Source organism: Balaenoptera borealis (genome assembly GCF_965194805.1).
Source record: "Balaenoptera borealis genome assembly, chromosome: 1".
In the NCBI taxonomy this organism is placed as follows: Eukaryota; Metazoa; Chordata; class Mammalia; order Artiodactyla; family Balaenopteridae; genus Balaenoptera; species Balaenoptera borealis.
Window position 1 is genome coordinate 181,926,553 of NC_138860.1, and position 21,757 is coordinate 181,948,309.

The 21,757-nt window shown below is 57.7% G+C and overlaps 1 protein-coding gene across 2 annotated transcripts; it reads left to right on the plus strand.

The window, feature by feature from the left end:
• Positions 1 to 1,694: 1,694 nt before the first annotated feature.
• FAM131C (family with sequence similarity 131 member C) lies at positions 1,695 to 21,552 on the plus strand. Of its 2 annotated transcripts, XR_014241852.1 has the most exons (8): positions 1,695 to 2,058; positions 15,380 to 15,495; positions 16,392 to 16,427; positions 16,696 to 16,789; positions 19,318 to 19,500; positions 19,768 to 19,878; positions 20,690 to 21,013; positions 21,186 to 21,552. XR_014241852.1 is itself a non-coding variant. In XM_082382362.1 (7 exons), the coding sequence occupies exons 1-7, from the start codon at positions 2,037 to 2,039 to the stop codon at positions 20,959 to 20,961; spliced, it is 834 nt and encodes a 277-aa protein (XP_082238488.1). In that variant the 5' UTR covers positions 1,696 to 2,036; the 3' UTR covers positions 20,962 to 21,552. The 2 variants fall into 2 exon arrangements, 1 of the variants encoding a protein (XP_082238488.1); XM_082382362.1 differs by having other exon boundaries at positions 1,696 to 2,058; positions 20,690 to 21,552.
• The last annotated feature ends 205 nt before the right edge of the window (positions 21,553 to 21,757 follow it).

Consider the following 21,757-nt stretch of genomic DNA (forward strand, 5'->3'; position numbering starts at 1 on the left):
GTCCCCCTCCCCGTCCCCTCTGTCCCCAGAGCTGCCAGGCTGCCAGCTGGGAGCATGTGCAGCTGTGACCAAGCGTCCTGCGTCATGGTGAGTCAGAGCCCTCCCTCCAAGCCAGATCCAGTCACTCCATGACAGGAAAAAGAGAAAGGACACCTCTGCCTCCCCAACCCTGGGCCACATAGCACAGGACCCCAGAGCCTGGCTGCAGGCAGGCCAGTCTTTCCTTCTCCACACAAGGGCAGGCACTGAGCAAGGCATTCGTCCCTTCAGAGCTATCCTCCCCCAAACCAGACTTGGGGGGTGGGGGAGGCTCGTCTGATGGGGGCAGAGCATGGAGGGCTCTGAGCACCCATGTCTGAGTACAGCACTGGACCCTAGGACCGGCACATCTGTCTTATTCACACCAGCACATCCACTGAATGGAGTTTCTTCAGGATTCCTGTGGGGGTAGGGACACTTGGTGAAGTAATAGTGTGTCACACCTGTGTTCACCATCACCGTTAATTATTTTTAGCTCTAAGAACCTACTATGTGTCAGTCATTTTGCACAATTATCTCATTGATTCTTACAGCAATCCCATGAGGTAAAATTTTTACCCCCAGTTAACAGACAAAGAAAATATCTGAGGCTCAGAGAAGTGAAGCAACTTGCCCAAGGTCACACAGCGTGTGTGAGGTGAAGCCACATTCACAACAGTTCTGCTGACACCCGTGGCCAGGGTCACTCCCCATCAGGACTTTACTCTGAAGAGGGCACCAGGCCTGGGGAAAGAGAAAAACGTCAGCACCCACCCCACTGCTCACCCCACCACCACCCAGCAGTCCCACAGGACCCAGATCCTGCCCTGCTAGAGGCCTCCGGCTCCACCCGCACCCCTGCCTCAAACCTCGTTCATCCTTCAGAGTCCTGCTGGGCCATCACCAGGTTTTGGAAGAGAACCAGTGAACCTGGCTTCTTCCCTTGTAAAAGGGAAACAGTGACACCTGCCCTGCCTGGTGCACAGGTAGGTGTAAAGATGGAGTGAGACAGAGAAGGATGTGGAAGTGAGCGCTCAGATGCTGAAGAGCTGCGTGCAGGGGAAGGTTTGCTGTGGAGCTGGGGGGCGGGGGGGTGTCTGTGTGTAAATATGAGTGTGTGTGGCTGTTAGTGTGTGGATGTGCACGTGTGTGTTCGTGGGTAGGTATGTGAGAGATCAGAGGGGCCACTGTGGCCCCATCGGACGGCAGGTGCAGGGCTGAGGCAGCCCAGGCGGGCCCTCTCACCCGCCTGACCCCGTGGAGTGAAGCTTAACTCTCATCCGTCAGTGAGGCCACTGGCACACCATCCCCGCCCTCTGTATCCCCAGCCTGGGCCGCCGTCCCCCCAGTGAGAAGCTGATGGTCAAAAGTCGCTGTCCCTCACAGCTAAGGGACCTCAGGCAAGGCATCCGACCTCCGTGAGCCTGTTTCTTCCCCTGCAAAATGGATACAATGGAATTGTTGTTACTGCGCTCAGCCAGGTTGTGCCCCAAATGCCGGAATCTCACCGCCCTCTTCCCTGACCTTCAGCCCCTGTCGGCTAGTGGAGCGGGAGGCGGGAGGGCCAGAAGTTCCCCCTCTGGCTCCCCTTCCCCTCCCCCCCCCCCCGCCGGGCTCCTGCTTACCCCGCCGCCACCCCGCGGCCGGGCTGCTGCAACAGGTCTGCAGGCGGCGGGCGCGCTGGGGGCGGAGCGGCCTCGCGGGCTCCGCGCTCGGGGCTCGGGGCTCGGGGCGAGCGCTCCCCGGGGCCGCCCCGCCCGCCGTGCTGCCCGCGTCTGGCAGGGGCGGGCGCGGCTCGCGAGGCGGCGGCGCGAGGCGAGCCGGGCGCTGCGGCGGCGGCGTTGGCGGGGACGACCCGGCGGGAGCGGCGGCTGAGCCGAGCGGAGCCCCGGCCCCTTCTCCGCTCGTCCGCGCTTCCGCTGCGCCAGCGCCGCGCGTGAGCCCCGAGCCCGAGGAGACATGAGCGCCCGGCGGCCCGGCGCACCCAAGGCGCAGCGGCCCGGCCCCGCGGCCCCGTGATGGGCTCCTGCGTGTCGCGAGGTGAGGGGGCCGCGGACCATAAGGGAAGGAGATCGGGCGCCCGGGGCCCCGCGCCGGGGACGCGCGCACGTCCCCTCGGCCGCTCCGAAGAACCTCGGTGGGGGTCGGGGGGGCGACCCGCCCTTCCCGGCCGGCCTCACCCCACCCCCGCCGAGCCCCAGGGGACACGGTGCCCCGAGGGGGACAGGTCGTGAGGGGGGAGCAGCGCGGAGAGGGAGCGTGGGGAGGTCACCGCATCCCCATCCCCGCTTGGAACCACACCCCACCAGGCGGCAGAAGCAGGGTCGCTTCCTCTCCAGCAGCCAGCCACACACCCCCTGCCGTGTGCCTCGGAAGGGACGGAGGCTTCTACTTGCTCCTGGCTTCTCTGGGGGCACTGCGGGGCACCATGAGAGCAAGCAGACCCTCCTTCCCACACACTCCAAGACACAGGCCTTAGTAGTTCAGTGTCCCCACTCTGTCCCCTTACCCCATGCCCCTGTCTTCAGAGTCCCTGAACCCCATTGGCAGCAAGGGGTTAATGGAGATGAACAGGTTATAAAGGAGGTTCCCCTTCCCCCACCCTCATCCCTAACTCCTCAGCCCCACCCCCATCCTCGGTCAGGGGACAGGAAGGGACAGAGACAGCTGATGTTCCCAGTAACCCCTGGGCCTTTGACTGGGCACTCTCCCGCTCTCCTTCTGTGCCTGAGCTCCATGGCTCTCCCCAAGGTGGTCCCCAGGGAGCCGGAGTGAGCTGCCCTGGGGGGAAGGTTTGGGGGTGGCAGGGACTTCTACACAGAGCAGGGGGGATGGGCAGATGGGTCTTTGGAACCCTCCCCACCATCAGTTTTCCGTCAGGCTGCTGAGCAACATTGTAGAAGAGGCTGGCTGGGTCATTCTCCCACCCTGGTAACTTCACCCCACAGTGGGACCAGTTGCGGGGCGGTGAGGTGAGGGGGTGACTGAGGCCTTGGCTCCAGCTCTGCAGGCTGAAGCCAAATCCACCGACCCCAACCATGGCCTTGGGGGGCTGCCACCTCACCCATCACCCCCAGTAGCTTACTCAGGTGGGGAGGGATGACCATGCCTTGGGGAGGGGCTGGGCAGGCTCTGGAGGGGACCTTGTCCTGGGAGATGTTGGGGAAGGAGCGCAACCCCTCCCCCCATCCTCTGGCCTCTATGGGGCTCTGCCCACAAGTCCTTGTGGGACGTTCAGGTAAGTGGCTCAGGATGTCTCAGGAGGGTGTCAGGGCTGGGATCATGGGTGGGGCTTAGGCTGTGTGAGGTTCATTCACTTATTTATTCATTAAGCTGATGTTGGCATGACACCTACTGTGTGCGAGGCGCTGTGTACACGCTGGGCACCCAGAGGCGGTGAGCCCAGCACAGCATGTGCTCTGAGGCCTACAACCTGGCCAGAGGGGAAGGTAGTGTTAAGAGTGAAGAGTATTTAGTGTTCTTTAGAACCCACAGGCTCTCAATGTGTCTCCAGAAACTTCGAAGGCTCTGGGCAGGCTCCAGGTGTTGGGGATCTGGTGTTTCCTTGTTGACTGTGTCCCTCCCCCTTCACTTGGCCATCCTGTGCCAGGTGCTGGAGGCCCAGCCCCAGGTGGACTTGCCTGTGACCTGCAGACCAAGGTCAGGCTGCCAGGTGGTGCCAGGATTGGGGCTGGGGCCCAGGTCCTCTGGCTGCTACCCCATACCTGGTGCTGGAACCCTCTGCCCTGCCTGTCTGAGGTCACACTGGCCTGAGGTGGGTCTTCTCCACCCTTCCTTCAGTGGCTTGGGCTCCTCGTTGTGTATTCTGACCTTGTCCCCATCCTGAGGGGTCGGCCTACTTCCAGTCTCAACATGCACGCAGGCGAGTTGGATGCTCGTAAAGAAGGTGTGAGACCACTTCAGCAGAGGACAACCATCGTCCCAGTACTCCGCGTTCTGGGTGGCCAAACCACTAAGTGGAGGCCACCCACCCCTCTAGTCATCACTAATGCTCCCAGAGTGCTTACGGCTTACCAAGTACTGGTGGGAACATTCAAGGCGCAACTAGCTAATTTGGGGTCTATACTATCACAGTCCCCATTTTTACAAACAGGGAAACTGAGCAGAACCCGAGGCTGCATAGCTAAGAAAGAGTGGGGCTTCCCTGGTGGTCCAGTGGTTAAGAATCCGCCTTCCAATGCAGGGGACACGAGTTCGATCCTTGGTCAGGGAACTAAAGATCCCACATGCTGCGGGGCAGCTGAGCCCTCGCGCCACAACTAGAGAGAAGCCCGCGTGCCGAGAAGCCCGCGTGCCGCAGTGAAAGATCCTGCCTGCCGCAACTAAGACCCGATGCAGCCAAAAATAAATACATAAATATTTTGAAAGAAAAAAGGAAGGGAGGGAGGGAGAGAGAAAGAGAGAGAGAAAGAAAGAAAGGAAAGGAAGAAAGAGCAGAAGTAGGACTTGAACCCAGTCACGCTGACTCTGGAGCCTGGGCCCTTGTCCTCTGCACCACACAGCCAGCCCTTGGACCCAGGGCCGGGCCATTCTACTCCTCTCCAGCTGCCAGCTGGGGCCCCCACGAGCCTCTGAGTCTCCACACCTGCACCAGTTGCTAACAACAGCCCTGTTACTCGAAGCACTTCCCTGTGTCAAGTGCTCAACCTGCAGCCAGGCCAGGAATTGCTGACCTCCTGCTGATGCCCATACCAAGTCCAGAGCCCGCACGCAACTGGGGCCACCCCAGACAAACCCCAGGTGCAAGCCACACCTGGGAGAGCCACCCCATCCCAGCACTGGGCAGCAGTTAGCTTCTGCGAGCCAGGCCTGGGAGGGTAAGAGTGCGGACTCTGGGAATTCCCTGGTGGCGCAGTGGTTAAGAATCCGCCTGCCAATGCAGGGGACACGGGTTCGAGCCGTGGTCTGGGAAGATCCCACATGCGACGGAGCAACTAAGCCCGTGCACCACAACTACTGAATCCTGCACACCTAGAGCCCAGGCACCGCAACGAAGAGTAGCCCCCGCTCGCCGCAACTAGAGAAAGCCCGCATGCAGCAACAAAGACCCAACGCAGCCAAAAGTAGATTAATTAATTAAAAAAAACAAGAGTGCGGACTCTGGAGCCGGCCAGCCTGGGTTCGCATCCCTGCTCCGCCATTCACTGGCTTTGTGACCTCAGCAAGTTACTTAACCTTGTATATGTATCTCAGTGTTCTCGTCTGTAAAATGGGAATAATACCGGTATTGACATCTTAGGGTTACTGGGAGGGGATTAAATGACTTAGTTCATGTAAAGCACTCAGACCAGTACCTGGCATGTAGTAAATACTGTAAGTGTTAGCTGTCACTTTAATTTTTAATTTTTATTATTACCCTTCTGTGTAGACAGCTAATCCAGACCCTCTTGGCTGGGAAAGGGCAAGCTACAGAGACTTTGAGCACCGTCCTGCCTCATGGGAAAAGAAACAAGCATTTGAGGTGCTGAGAACATGGGGGAAAGTGATTGGGACCAGATTAAGACAACAAACGCTGTTTCTAGAGGCTATTTTGTGTTCATTATCTATTTTTAAGCTACCATTTGTTGGGTGCTTATCCTGAGCTGCCTGAGGCATCACTCGCCTGACCTCGTTAGTCCTCATTCAACCCTGGAGGGGGGATGTAAGGCTCAGAGATGGGAAGGGTCTTACCTGAGGTCACACAGCCAGAACACAGAGAGGCAGGATTTGAATCCAGGACTGTGTGATCCCAGAGCCTGAGCACGGAACACCTGCCCTTTGCTTTCTCATGTCCCCACATGGAGGGAGGTACCGAGCGTGTGGCCAATGCTCAAGAAATTCAGCCCTCTGGAATAACTCCAGTGTTAGCATTCGGTTTGGGATTTGCTACCACCGTTGGTGACAATCTGTACAGAGCAATCTCTGTCTATCCGCCTCTGTCCAGCTCCGGGTCTCTCAGTGCCCATCCCATGCCCCTGGCTTCAGAACCTCTCTGCCTGCCCCTTTCCGCCCCAGCCCAATCCTCCAGACCAACCCATCAGCCTCTTGCCCCCCACCCTGGAGTCTAGCGCACCGGGCACTGGCAGGTGGTGAGAGCAGAAGTTGGAGACGGAGGAGTTCCTTCTGGAAGGCCAAGCATCTGATTATGTCTGGGAGAAGGCACAAGCTCTAAAGGAGCCGACCAGAACCACCCCCAGTACTCAGGCCCACTGACTGTGACCCCTCCATTCCCAGCCTCCCAAGGCCCGTCTCGCCTTGGCCCTAGCAGAGTCCGTGAGCAGAGTCCCCCTGGGCACGGTGGAGAGACTGAGGAAGGGGTAGATGGGACCTTGCCCCCCCTTTTTAAAAAAATTTTTATTGGAGTATAGTTGCTTTACACTGTTGTGTTAGTTTCTGCTGTACAGCAAAGTGAATCAGGTACACGTATACATATATCCCCTCTTTCTTGGATTTCCTTCCCATTTAGGTCACCACAGAGCATTGAGTAGAGTTCCCTGTCTATACCATAGGTTCTCATTAGTCATCTATTTTATACATAGCATCAATAGTGTATATATGTCAATCCCAATCTCCCAATTCATCCCTCGCCCCCATCGGCCTTGCCGTTTAGAAGCTCACAGTCTGAGGAGGGAGACACAGCCTTGCCCTTGGAGTTGTCTAGTGGAGGAGGTAGGACACACAGGTGGAAAAACAGCCTGACGACCCTCTCAGGAGATCAGTGCTGGTCAGTGGTTGGAGCACAAGCTTTGGCGTTTCAGACTGGCCTAGGTTTGAACCTCATTTCTGCCACTTACTAGTGGGTGACCTTGCAGAGGTGACTTAACCTCTCTGAGCCTCAGTTTCCCCATATGTAAAATGGGCATAACAGTACCTACTTTGCTGGGTTGTTGTTAAGATTGAATCAGAGATAATGGATTGAAAGGCCTAGGATAGTACCTGACACATAGTAGGTGTTCAATAAACAGTGCAAGCAAATCACTGTATGCCAGACTTTGCCAATTAGGGCTGCTGGTAAGGTAATAGCCTAATACATCTGAGGACAATCTAGGCAGGCTGCCTGGAGGAGGTGAGGCTAGATCAGGGTGTTCAAAGAAGTTGGGCCACAGGATGGCAGAGGAAGTAAAAAGGAGCTAGGATGTGTGGAAAGTCCTGAAGAGGACATGGAAAGGGACCCCTTTGGGCAGCTCTGAGTTGTACCAACTCACTTATGGAGCTACTGCCGTGGACCTGGTGACCTGTAAATCAGTGTCGTGGGGGGCGGGGGGCACTTTGTCTCCTAAAGGCCAGGCCACTGCCAAGTTCAGAGGGACGGACTGCGGCTGTGGCAGTGACTCACGAGGACTCACCCTTGGTGACCTCCCTCTGCAGAGTCCCCCAGGGCAAGCTCCAGCCCTGGGGAAGGACCAGAGGAGCGCTGCCTGAGATCTGTCCCAGGGTCCAGAAAGAGGATGTGAGGTCTGGGAGGAGAGGGGGACAGAGCCGCTGTCGTTTATGGAGTGCTTGCTGTGGTAGGTGCTTCATCCTCACGGCCACCCGCCAGTATTCTCATTTCACAGATGAGAACGCTGAGGCTCCCAGGGGCCGCGTCACAGGCCCACAGCCCTGGGGCTGACAGTGAAAAGGCGGGATTTAAACCCAGGACAGGGACTGTGCAAGGAAGGCCTTGCCCGCTGTGCTCTCTTCGGTGCAAGGCAGGAACCTGGCATGTCACAGCTGAGTGGCACACGCCTAGGGCGCGGATGGCTGGAGGACTGCATCGTGCACTCGGCCGCAGGGGTCCCAAGAAGCTTAGGGGGGAGGCCCGTGACTGTCCAGGGAGGGTCATCACGAGGGGCCATCACAAGGGGCTTCGGCTGCTGCTCCGTTTACTGTGTGCTTTCAAGAGGAGGTCTACCCTCTCTGGGCTGCTGAGAAGGAGCAGGGTTAAGCCTGGAACCACTGTGTCCTCCTGGGGTGTGGAGCCCTGGGAGACACTTTGGGGGAGGTGGCAGCCACGATGACAAATGGGCTGGGACATAGGCACCAAGGAACAGCTCAAGGGGCTGGACGACTGGGAAGGAGGTGAGAAGAATCTGGGTGGTAATGTTGCAGACGCACCCAGGGAACGAGCAGAGAAAACCAGTGTGGGAGCGTTGCAGCCAGAGGGGTTTAGGTGAAACATCAGGAGGAGCTGCTTGGGCGGCTGGACTCTAGCAGATTGAGGAGCTGGCATGGGAAGGCAGGAAGCATCCTTGGTACGCAGAGAAGCTCCGGCTGAAGGCAGAGGGATGGAGGGGACATCTAGATGACACCCCTCTCCTTGAAGGATCAGGGTGGCCCCGTCCAGGCTGCCGTGGCAACCAGAGGCCCGTCACTTCTGTGGCCAGGGCAGGTGGGGGAGGGGAGGTGGTCTGAGAAGGAGCCTCAGACCTTGAGTTTGGGAGAGTAGGGTGTGGACTGGGAAAGGGGGTGGTATCCCCACAGCTCCCTTGGGAGAGGAAGGTGCCCACAGGAGCAGAGGCTAGGGGTCTCCTCAGGCTATCCCCCAGCCCCCGCCCCACATGAAATGCTGTGTTTTTCCAGTTGCCGGTGGTGACGTGGCTGCCGGTCCCAGCTGGGCGAAAAGCAGCCTATGATTTCACCCTGGGCTGGTTCATTACCTGACGTCTCCATAGCAACCAGCCTGTGACATCACGGGGCCAAAGTCCTCAGGGGAGAAGGCAGCTTTGGCAGAGGCGCCTGCACCCCAACTGAGGTGGGGGGCAGGAAAGCTGGGGAGGGGGCTGGGAGCCAGGAGCCCACGTCCGCCACCGCGTCGAACGATAACTTTGTTCAAGTCACGTCCCTCCAGGCCTTCGACATCACCTGCCAGCTCCCCTTGCTCCCTGGCCTGTGGTTGCAGAGTTGTAAAACAGCTTCGGGCGATGGGCAGGGGCCTGGAGATAGTCCCTCACCCTTCAGAGTTCCCAGGGGTAGTCTGTAGCCCGCATCACCCTGTCTGCACCTTGGAGGCCCCAGCTTGTGCATGCTGGCACCTTAAGAGTGTGACTTTCAAACTTTTTTGACTGGACCCATAAGAATAAATTATTTTGCTTCGTAATCCAGTACACACACATGTGCACACATGTGTGTCTGTGCAATTGAAACAGAGGCTTCGTGAAATAAGACTTAGCCTGTCTCTGCAGTGGGTTCTGATATTTTCTATTCTACTCAATTCTACTTCATTCTTTTAAAATGTGACCTAGTAAATTGCTTGCTTGACCCACTAAAGGATGCGCCCCTGGTTTGAACACCACCTTTGAGGGACCTGGAACGTTGCCTTTGTATACATGGAAACTCTGATGCCCAGAGAGGGGCAGGACTCTGTCAGGGTCACACAGCCAGGACTGGGCATGAAGAGCAAGATGTATTGCACACTGTGGGGTGCACGGCTTAGCCCCCATGATCCCACGCTGCCCTCGCTGCTCTTAGCGCCCGGGTCACCGAGCTGTGGATTCAGGGGGTGGGGGCTTAACCTGGCTCCACTTCCCTTTTCTCTGGTCCCCGCTCCAGACAGTCTCACTTGAACCTCCCTGACCTGCCCGCCCGTAACAGCCTTCGGGCAGATTCCAGAACTCTCTAGCCTCTTCTGGACACTAACTGGACACCCAGTTTGGATGACAACTTTCATCTCGCATCCCATCTGACCCTCTCCTTCTCTCCTTCGGCCATGGCTGGCTGCTCTTTACTCTGCTGGCCTCCCTCTCCTCTCTGTGCCCCTTTCTTCTCTGACATGGTGGGGTCTGGCATGAGGAACTTGAGAAAAAATGGCCAAGACATTTGTATTTATCTGGAGCTCTAGTGGTCTCCCTTGGCTACCACTGGCTCAGTGATGAAGCCTCTGTGTTGTAGGCATGCAAATATTCATTCCTTCGTTCTTACAACAAATGTTTAATGAGCACCTACTATGTGCCAGGCCCTGGGCAGGTGCTGGGACTAACGTAGCAAATAACACAAGGTCCCAGCCCTCACAGAGCTCATGTTCCAGTGAGAAACCATGAACAAGGAAACAGGCACACACATTGTGGAGTGATGGGTGTAAAACAGGGTGAGGGGATAGAAAGAGTTGGGTGTCATATTAAATAAGATGGTTGGGGAGGCCTCGCTGAGGTTGTAACATTTGAGCAGAGACCTGAACGGAGGGAGGGAGTGAACCTGTAGGTGGCAGGAGAGTCCCAGATGGAGAAAAGGAATGAACGGCCAGTGCAAAGGCCCTGAGGCAGGAGTGTGTTGGAGTGAGAGAGGAGAGGAGGGACATGAGGTGGGAGGGGGGCCAGGGTCTCTCAGGTTAGCACGTGTGAATTCTCCGGGGAGCCATGGCGGGCGGCAGGGAGGGGCTCCCCACTATAGAGCCCATGTCGTGGGAGATCTGACCTGGTTTGACCTCTTCCATTCCCTGCCCAATCCCCTTTTCCCCCTAAAGTGATCCACCCTGCAGCCTCTTGGGGCTGGGGTCCTCTTGCCTGCAAGCAGCCCTCTTAGGCGACTGCTCAAAAATGGAGCAAAAATGGAACCTTGGGTGGAACAAGGCTCAAACCTGGCCCCTTCCTCAGTGTCTACTTGACCCTTGACAACAAAATGTTCCCCTTTGCAGGCTTCCCAAATTTCTGCAGGTGAGTCTCTGGGAGCCCCTCATTTAGCCCGTGGGGAGAAATAGGTAGAGTCAGAAGGGGGTTGACGGCTGGGGTAGCAGAGCCGGTTTCAGCCACTTTGAAGAGAGCGTCTGCTCTCCCCATCCCGCCTCCACCCCCTGACAGCGGCTTTCTTCAAAAGCGGGGCCCTCAAAGCGTCTTGGTTCTCAGCTTGGATCCTGGTAGACAATTGTTGAGGAACAGGAGCAGTCTCCCTCAGCTGTCCATTTTACAGATGTGGAAATAGAGGCTTGGAGAGGCGAAGTCACTTGTTCAAGGTCCCACAGTAATAAAGGGCAGACCCAGGATTTGAACTGGGCAATCTGGAACCAAAGCTTCACCCAGCTGTCTTAGGAGCAGTTCCTCAGGAGCAGACCCTGAAACGGGGATGTGGGTACAGCTGGAATGTGAAGGAAATCTTACGGAGGAAACCAGTACAGGAGTGGAGAGAGTGAGGCAGAGGAGATGCAGCCAGGAAAGGGTGTCTGTCGTCCTGCGGGGGGTGGTTTCTGCCTAATCCTACAGGGAACTCTGGGATGAAAGTGAAGCTCAGCGTTTTCCCACCCATAACAGAGGAGCTGGGGTCCTGCCCCTCCAGTCACGGGCTAAGGGCCGCTCTGGTGGGAGCAGCGTCACTTCTCAGTTTCAGCCCAGTTGCCCGCGGGCAGCCCGCCTAGAAGGAGCCTCAGGTGCTGCCTGTTGGAAGCAAAGTACGTGGGGAGGGGCCTGTGGGTGCACAAATACAGGAGAAAGAGATCCACCGGGATCTGGGGGATTGGGTGCAGCAGCCACACCATCCCCTGCCACCTGGTTCTTCCCTCCCTGTTAACCTCCAAAGTCCCCGAGTCTCCAGTTCAGCCCACTCTCCTCCATCCACCAGTGGCGCCCCCAGCCCCACCTCTGGGGTTGCCTGACGTCTCTCATCTCCAGCCTCAGACCCTCCCTGGCCTCAGCTTCCTCCAGGAAGCCCTGTTGGCTTCCATGCCATCAGCTGCTCCGCCTCTGCCCGCGCTGGCCCAAGCCAGAAAGGGGAGGTGGGAGCCAGCGCCCAGGGCTGGATAGGCTGCAGGCTGGGACCAGTGTCCTGCAGAGGGCCCCCCTCCCTGTGGCAGCCTAGACGCTGCTGCTCCTTGCAGACTCCTTCCAGACCCCATGGCTTCGTGCAAGCCCCGCCCACCCCACGCCGTCCCCACCGTCTTCCCCCACCACCATCCCCACGCCCGCCTAGACCGCCTACCTCCTGGCCAGCTCCCTGCCATCAGCTCTCCTGCGCAAACCCCCAATCCCCACCCCGAACTCATCAAAACTCTTTTTGTGCTTTGGAAGAGGGTGAACCTTGGCGTCAGACCCACAGGACTCAGGTCCTGACTGCCGGCGACTGGCTGTGTGCCTGGGGCTAGTGGCTTCCCCATCTGTGCCTCCGTTTCCTCACCTGCCAGGTTGAGCCACAGATTCCTTCCCCTCTAGGTCAAGGTGAGGACTCTGCCGTCACACTGAGAGAGGAGAATGTAGAAAGCAGAGCAGTCCTCTGGCGCTGCTGTTGCCCTGGCTCAGCCTTGTGTTTGAATGAGGGGCTCTGCGGGGGAGGTGTTCCTGCATCAAACTGTGAGCTCCCGGAGGGCAGGGATGGAGTTAATCCTACCTCGTCCCCACGTGCTTGCACAGTGTAGACGTCCAGTAGATGGATGCTGAGAGAGTGAAGGAATGAATGGCTGCAGGGATGGATGGACGGATGGATGGATGGATGGATGGATGAATGAATGCATGAATGAATGAACGAACGATCATCCCCCAGATCTTCACATAACTGGGCTTTTCCTGATACTCAGGCCTCAGCTCTGAGAAGCACTCTCCAGCCCCTCCTACTTACGCTGTCACTTTTTTCTTCATAGCTATTACTGTTTCCTAATGGATCTTACTCATTTGTGAGTTTTTGGTTAATAGTCTCTCTCCCTCACTAGAACATCAGCTCCATGAGGGCAGAAACCATCTCTGTCTTCTTCACCATTGTGTCCCCAGTACTCAGAACAGCGCGAGGCGCGTAGTAGGTGCTCAGCTAATACTTTTCAATGAATGCAAGAGTAACTAAATGTATTAATCAAATGAATGATAAGGGTGTTCTCTGTCATCCTGGGGGGCGGTGGAGGAGTCCTCTTCAATTTGGCCCAAGGATTCAGTCCAGCAATTCCGGTTGCTCAAGTCAAGGTGTTCATTCCCTCAGCAACGACTGTGAACCTACAGTGTGGTAGGCCCTGGGGATGCATCAGGGGCAGGCCGATCCCTGACCCCCCCCAACATAAATAATTTTACCAGACATCCTGTGCTAAATGCTGTAATAAAGGTGGAAATCATCCCCACAGATGTTTACAGAGCACCTACTAAGTGCAGGCAGGGTTCTACGCTCTGGACGCAGAGCACTGAGCAGGGCTGCCATGGTCTCCATGCTCAAGGTGCTCACATTCGTTGTGGGGAGAGGGGTTGGACTCTTAAATAAACAGAAATATCAGAGGGTGATGACTGTGAGGGGAGTGACTGGTGGCCGGCGTGGGGACAGGGAGGGCCACATTGAACAGCGTGGCCAGGGAAGGTCTCTCTTGAGCTGAGTCCTGGATGATGAGGTTCGGGAAGATCTGGGGAAAGAGTGTTCCAGGTGCAGGGGAGGGGACAGCAAGGACAAAGAACAAGTTTGGACATTTGAGGAGCAGCAAGGAGGCCGGAGTGGCTGAAACAGTGAGCGAGGGGGCGGGCAGAGGACTGAGGCCAGGAGTGGGCGAGCTGACGTGTAGGGCCCTGAAGGCCGAGGTGAGGGGCTGGCTCTTCTAAAGTGCGATGGAAGGAAGCCAGGACACGTGAAGACAGTCTGACCTGGAATGCGATGTCCCTGTGCTGCTGGGCGGAGAGTGGATGGCAGGGCCAGGAGGGGAAGCAGGTGACTGTTCGTGAGAGAAGGTGATGGGTCCCACCAGCGGAACAGCGGTGGGTATGGAGAGGGATAAATCTGGAATGGAGCTCTGAGAGAGAGCCAGTGGGACTTGCTGGTTGATTGGATGGGGTTGGTGGGGAGAGGTGGGGAAAGCAGGACTCCGAGAAAGCTCCTGGATTTTTTGTTGGTACAGCTGGGTGGACCATTGCATCATTTTCTAAAATTGGAGAAGTAAAGGAAGATGGACTCAGGTTTGCAAGTTCCGTTTTGCCCGGGGTTTGCTTGAGATGCCTATTGGGCATCCACGTAGGGAGCTGGAAACTCATTCAAGAGCTCAAGCAAAGAGTCGGGGCTGGAGGTGTAAATGCGGGTGTCAGCCACATACGGGTGAGATCTCTTGGGAGAGAGAGAAGGGAGGCAAGGGGCCCGGGATGGAGCGGTGGGGCAGGCTCAGGGGATGAGCAGTGAAGGAAGATGAAGAAGAGCGCCATGGAGGTGGGAGGGAAGCCAGGAGAAGGGTGTGGCTGGAGAGGGAGGGAGGGATGGGCGACACCCTCGTGCCTCCAGGGTGGCCACCGAAGATGGGGCTGAAGAAGTCACCGCTGAGCTTGGCCCCCCGTGCAGGTTTCTGGCCACTTGCCAAGGGCTGTCTCATGAAAGGCTGGTTGGAACAGGCGGAGGAGAAAATGGGAGAAGATGGGAAGTAGAGGTTGGACACAAGTCTGGCCACGAAGGGGGCAGAGGAGTGAGCAAGGAGTAGAGGGAAGCAGGGGCCGGGAGAAGGTCTTTAAAGGGGGGAAGAGGAGGGGCTGGGGGCTGACCCAGAGGAGAGGGGCCTCCATGAGACAGGAGAGAGGAGAGGGGATGCTGGCAAGAGTCCCTGAGCCTAGAGGCATTGCAGCCCGTGCCACGCTGATGGGCTGACTTGGTGGGGAGGGAACACAGGCAACACGAGAAAGAGTGCAGAAGCCCGCCCTGGAGGGAGGGCAGAGACGGAGCCCAGACCCCGGGTGGAGGGACTGGTCTTGGACCGAGGGGGGACAGTTATTCCTTTGTCACAAGACAGAAAGCAGATGATGTAGCATGCGGGCAAGGCAATGATTTGAGGTGGAGAGAGTGGGGTGATGCCTTCTGAAGGCTCCTGGGTTGCATTGAGGGCTAGAGAGAAGCCAGCAGCAAGGTGCGGGGAACAGCAGGGGTGTCAGTGGTGGGAGTTCAAGAAGGAAAGAGGATGAGGTAGTCAACCTCGCAGGACGCAAACCAGCAGGAATCAGAGAAACGTAGAAGGATCCTTGGGTAGCGTCCTGTGTGAGGCCAGCGGGCACCGATTTAACATGACGCCCGTGACTTTCCCCAGCGACGTGCAGCTCGAAGGGTTCGGGCACGAAGCAGGCAGAGGGTTAGACTAAACAGGGTTAAGAGAGTCAAGGGTATCTGCAAAGGAGAGCTTGTAGGATATGCCAGGAAGTCTTGGCTGGGCCAGTAGGGAAGTGAGGACATGAGGAGTTAGTGGAAGGTAGAATAAATGGATTGGAGGTCTCCGTGAGGTCACAAAATTGCTGGAGTGTGGGTACTAGAATTAGTGCAAATGGAGTAACAAGCAGATGGGCAAGTAAACCCCACTGAGGGGATCTGGCTGGACTCCTCACCTGCTGTGGGCTTGAGTCTGTTTTCTACGAAATGATGTAATAATAAAGTAACACCCATCTCTCAGGACTGGCTTGAACAAGCTTCGTGAGCAAGAGAGCTCTGGGCTTTTCTAAGTTGCTTCTATCTTTCTTTTTTCCAGATTTGCTCACAAGTACCCACAAGGACTGCCCCATGCCCCAGGGCACGGCCCCCCTGAACCCAGACTTGCCCTCCAGCCGCCCACCCATCGTGGCTCCAGACCATGTCACTGGCAAGGTAACTGGTCACGCGTCATCCCCACCTTCACCCCCACGTATGCCCTGGTTCCTGGGCTGTGCCCTACAGCTCCCCACGGGGAGCAGAAACCATTTCAGCCTCCTCTGTCCCTGCCGAACTTGGCTGCTTCCTGTGGGATCAGGACCCCTCAGGGTTGGTATTCAGCTGGATGAAGGTCTGAATTGGGCTGGGCATCCAGGGACTGAACCAGACCTATTTGGAAAAGAGAGTCCCACGCTGAAGGGCTTCCCACCCAAATTAACTCAGCCTTGCAGATTAGATGTTCTGTTACCAGCCCATGGACTCCTTAGCAGCCTGCACTGCCAGCTGGAGAGTAAAGGAATGGAATTCTCAGTCCAGATAGATCAGGACGATCTTGCTAGGGCCTCAAATCCTGTGCATAATTTCCATCTTTGCCCCAGAGGTTGTGGCTTGAACCTACCAGTTGATATAATTACCTTTTTTTTTTTTTTTTGAGCACATACCACATGCTAAGCGTCGTGCTAGGCACTTTGCCTACGTTATGTCATTTACGCTTCGGCACAACCTGTGAGATGAATGGCATTGTTACCATTTTACAGAGGATGAAGCTGATGTTCTGAGATGTTAAGTCACTAGTCCACGGATACCCAGGTAGAAATGGCAGAGTCAAAGGCCAGCCCAGGTTTGATCTATCCCCTAACCCACTGCCTCTCCTGGCAGAGCCATCATTGCACCCCCCGCTCCTCTCTCTGCATGCCAGGGGACGCCAGGGCATGACCCATGAATAGGCAGACCCCGACCTCAGGGACGACCAGAAGGCTGACCCACACCGCCAGCCAGGGCTCCAGGATTCGCGCCATCTGCTGGCACAGTGGGCCAGACCCTGCCTGTTCCTCTTTCTCCTCTTGTTTTAGGACAAACAGATGGATTTCTGTTGGGATCCTTGGCAGGTCAGTGCACTTGCCCATCCCCCAGTCTAGCCAGCCTCAGCTGACACCATTGCCCCCCCCCCTGCTGGGCCCAGCCTGGACACACAGGGCTGCCAGCCCTGGGGGAGGGGGGCCTGATGGAAACAGGGCTGGGGATGGTCCTGTGGGGGGTGGCAAGATGGCCAGAGGACGTGGGGAGGGTGCGTAATGGGGATGGGAGGGGTGGGGGGAAATCATTTTGCAGGTCTGCCTCACCGTGCTCACCACCAACCCTACCCCGTTTCTCCAGAGGTGCTTCCAGACCACCAACGGCTACCTGTCCGACTCCAGATCCTGCTCCAGCAACTACAACGTGGCAGCCCTGGCCACCTCGTCCCTTGTGGGTAAGCTCCAGCTGCCCTCTCCTGTCCTGGAAGTTCGCACAGCAACCCCCAGGCACTGGCGGTGGGAAGGTCAAAGCTGAATTGTAGCTGGAAGGACTGCGGCCCTGCTGGATTCAGCATTTTCTAAATGCCAGGCTCCGTGCTGGGCTCTGCAGGACTTAGGGCTCCTGCCCTCCCCCAACCCCTCCATGGGTTAAATTGTTGGGCTCTCCACAAGTTCTGAGGGGATGGCCCCAATTTTCCAGGTGTCTGCCAGGTATGGTCTCCCTGCTTCTCTGCAGCACATGAAACCTGCCCTTGTGCCGGCTTGGGTCAGATTCCCTAGAAACAGAGCCCAAGAGGGGAATTGTTGTGCTAGTGATTTCCTGAGAGGTTATTCTCCAAGGAAACCTGTAGGGAGCAAGGGCAGCAGGACAGGACAGGGGAGGGAGCTCAGCAGAGGTGTAGTTGCAGAACTCTTGTCTTTCTCAGTCTGATCCCATGGGGAGCACAGGAGCATGACTTGCACCACAGAATTCATGGCACTTTGAGGCGAGGTGGCTGGGTTTTTTTTTATAAATTTATTTATTTGTTTGTTTGTTTTGGCTGCGTTGGGTCTTCATTGCTGTGCACGGGCTTTCTCTAGTTGCGTGAGTGGGGGCTACTCTTCTTTGTGGAGCACGGGCTCTAGGCGCATGGGCTTCAGTAGTTGCAGCATGCAGGCTCAGTAGTTGTGGCTCGCGGGCTCTAGAGCGCAGGCTCAGTAGTTGTGGCGCACGGGCTTAGTTGCTCCGCGGCATGTGGGATCTTCCCAGACCAGGGCTCAAACCCGTGTCCCCTGCATTGGCAGGCGGATTCTTAATCACTGCGCCACCAGGGAAGTCCCAAGGTGGCTGGTTTTATATTACTCCTCCATCGGTCCATCACTGGCTGCCACCTTCCGAGCACCTCTGGGTGAGGCAGCTCCCATCAGCTAAGGGCAAGGCTCCCAAGAAGGGCACAGGTGTGAGCCAGCAGCAGCACCTGCAGCGGCAGGGGGTGGGCACGCCGGACCAGCATGGCATCTGCCCCACGTTGACCACAGCACCGGCCCTTCTCAGCCAGCCAGCCTCTGCTCGCAGCTTCGCTCCTTGATCCTCAGGCTCCCACTTCTTTACATCCCTCACAGCTCCCCAGAAGGCCCTTGCTGCCCCCCTACATTTGCCCCTGTCGTTTCCTCCACCTGAAACCCCTTCCCTCCACCTCACCTGCCCTTCGGGGGCCACTGAACCTCCGCCTCCAGAAACCTTCTCTGGTTGCCAGCACTCCCCAACCTGGGGGGGGGGGGTCTCCCCCTTCTTTCCACCTAGATCTTTCCCATTTTCCCAGAGTTTTATGTCTCAGTTTCCTTCATGGATGCCTTTCTTTCTTAAATATTGCTGCTCCTCACGTCATGGCTTCTGGGACCAGTGACTCCCAGATCTGTGTTCTCAGCCTGGGTTAAAGGAGATGCCGAATCATTCTTGACGACCTTCTATCTATCATCTTCCACAACCGACCCGTCTACTCACAAGAACCCCTCCAGGCCCTCCTCCCCATCTGCCCAGCCCTGTCCTGTCTCTTGCTGGATCCCTTCAATGGCCCCTAATGTCCCCCTGTCTCCACCCTTGGCCCCCAGTCCTCTAATGAGGATGTTCTTCCTAAACAACAGATCTGGCTTGTCACTCTCTTGCTCATTACCGTGCTGTGGCTCCCCATTGCTCTAAGGAGAACAGTGGCGCCCTCAGTCTGGCTCGCTTAGCCCCTAGTCTGGCCCCTGTTGGGCTTCCCAGCCTCTCCTGCTTCCCTACTCCTGGTGTTGCCCCATGTCTTGTCCCCAGTAGTCCTGGAACCACGCCAGATTCTTCTATGCCTTCATCCTCTTCTCATCTCTGGAATAGCCTCCAGTCTTGCCTCTGTTTATCCAACTCAAGCTGCCTTCAAAGCTGGACTCCAGTCTACCTCTTCCAGGAAGCCTTCCCTGCCTGCTACAGGTCTCACCCTCAGCAGAGCGGGCAGTGTCCTAGGCACAGGGGCTGCTCTCTCAGAACTTGTTAACTAGTGGATACAGGGAGGGTTGGGTGGATCTTGAATGGATCCTTGAGTGAATCTCCTTGAGCAGAAGGGTCTAAACTTGGTCACAAAGGGAATGAAGGGTGTGACAGGTCTGGAGAAGAAGCACCAGGTGGGCAGGAGCATTGATTGGGAGCAGGACACAGTGGGGGTGGGGCATGGGGCCTGCAGATGGGTGGGGAGCATCTACGTGAGAGGGCCTCAGGCTGTGGGAGGGCGTGGGGCAGGCGGGCCACGGGCACGAGGCATTGTCCTGGCGGGAGGAACTGGACAGGTACAGGCACTGTGGGTGTGGGGCTTTGCGGACGCAGGGCACTGGGAGAGGACGGGGCGCTGAATGGATGTGCGGTACAGGCCATTGGATTGCCCTGAGGACCTGGGAGGCCTGGGGTATTGGGGGGGGGCCTGAGCTGGGCCTTGGGTCAGAGCCATCACTCAGCTGCCCTCAATTGCCCCAGGAGTGGTGCAGAGCATCAAGGACCACATCACAAAGCCCACGGCCATGGCACGTGGTCGCGTGGCCCACCTCATCGAGTGGAAGGGCTGGAGTGCCCAGCGCTCAGGCTGGGAGCCGTCCGCAGCCGAGGACGAGCATTACTGCTGCCTCCCAGATGAGCTGCGTGAGGCCCGCTTTGCCGCAGGTCAGAGGGGGGAGGGGGAGCTTGGGGACGGGGACTGGCCGGGGCTGGAGTCCTTAGGGGACCCAGGGTCACCACCTGGGCATTGTCTGGGCAGGCAAGAATAATGCCATGGGGTGGACGAGGCATTGGTGGGCACAAGCTGATCAGCATGCCCGGGCATGGATGGGCAGCCCCAAGAGGCAGTGTCTGGTGCCAGCCTGACCTGGCACCGGATCCCCCCCACACCCTCTGCCTGTGCCCCTGCTGAGCCGGGTCCGTCCCCCACAGGGGTTGCCGAGCAGTTTGCCATCACGGAGGCCACACTGAGTGCCTGGTCCTCGCTGGACGACGAGGAGCTGCACCCAGAGAACAGCCCCCAGGACATCATCCAGCTACAGGGTACAGCCTGGCGGGCGCCAGGGCGGGCTGGGTGCGGCAGAGCTGGGGCTGCGTGCCTGCTCTGCCCTGTGACCTCAGACACAGCCCCTCTGTCCCTCAGCCTTAGTTTTTCTTCATCTGAAAAATGGGGCTGGTGATCCTTGCCCTGCCCATTGCCCAAGGAGCGCCCCGAGCATAAAGGAGAGAAAGATAGATGATAGACAGACAGACAGATAACAGAAATTAAGTGCTCACTGTGCCAAGTGCTTTACATGTGTTATTTCACTTTATTCTTATGACAGCTCTAGGAAGTAGATGCTGTTATCTCCATTTTACAAATGAGGGAAACCGAGGCATCCAGAAACTCACCTCAGATTACACAGCTACAGGCATCAGAGCCAGGATCTGAGCCTTAACACCAAGCACAGTCAACCACCTTTCTAGGACCCCAGGTTACTACCGAGGGCTTCAGGGAGCCTGGGTCCTGGGTGGCGCCCGCCTACCCACTATCTCATTTGCTCCTCCCTGTGATGGTGAGGGGCAGGAAGGGAGTGGAGGCCTGGGAGGAACGCTGGCTGCCCCACTTCTCCGAGCAAGCCTGCTCTTCACTATTCTGCTCCTGCCACCACCACCCTGTCACCCCCCCAGGGAGAAACGGGCTCAGAGAGGTTCAGTGACATGACCAAGGTCACACAGCTTGGCAGTGACAGAGCCAGGTTTGGAGGCGGGTCTTCTGCCCCTCTCCCTGCCTCACACTCCCGGAGAGGGTGAGGAGCCGGGTCTTCTGAACTTCATTCCTCACCTCCACCCACCCCCCCTGCTGCTTTTCCAGACCTGGAGAGCATCTACCTTCAGGACAGTCTTCTGAGTGTCCCCTCGCAGGATGACAGTCTTCTGGCCTTCTCCTCCCCCGATGGATGGCCCTCACCTGACGAGCCCCCCACCATAGCCTCTGGCCCGCAGCCCTCCAGCCCCGAACAGCAGCACCGGCAGCGGCTGCTGGCGGCCCCGGGGCCCGAGCGGGGGGCCCGCCTGCAGGGTTCCCTCCCGTCGGTGGACAGCGGCTCCCTCTCAGAGGAGGAGGACGAGGTGTTCTATAACTGAGGCGGGCGCCGGAGCCTGCTCACACCGTGACCTGGCCCGGTGGGCAGCCCAGGTGCATCAGGACGCCAGGGTCTGGCTGGGCATCTCTTGACCCCTCAGGGCAGGCACAGGGTGGGTGTGGCAGGGCTGGGGGCCAGCATTCCTTGGGGACCATTCCGTGCCTCTGTGGACCTGCCCCCCGCAGCGGGAGCCGTAATCCCCTTCTCCCTCTTTACTTGGCTCAGGCGGGCACCTTCCCCTGCAGTTTCTGCCATCAGCGAGCTCAAGGACTCTCAGCAGACACCAGGCAGGCCGCCCGGAGGGGCCAACAGCCAGCTTCCCAGGCAGACAACCAGGGAAGGGCCTGGGAGACCCGCCTCGACCCCAGGGCTCGGTTCCTCGCCCCTCCCCTCTGTGCTTCTGCCCCCCATCAGAGGCGGGGTAGCCTCTTGGGGTACCTAACGTCTGCTCCTTAGTGCTCTTCACGAGGATTCTGTCTCTGGAGTGTCTGTCTGTCCCTCACTCTCTGGATCTGCTCCCTGGTGCCCTGCTCCCCCCTCCCATCTCCCTGAAGGTTCTCTGAAGACATTAAAGTGGTGGATTCACCCTGGAGGAACTTGGCCTGGTCTCTGCTGGGGACGGCATGTCCTCAGGCCCTGGCGGGGGGAACTCTAGAAGGACTTTGGAGAGGGCCCCTACCCCCAAAATACACAGACAGCTGGTCAACCTGCTGCCAGCAGCCAGGAGGGTCCCCGTGGAGGATGCTTAGGGATGTGGGCTCTCCAAGGAACCACACGTGGGGACCCCGCTTTGTCAA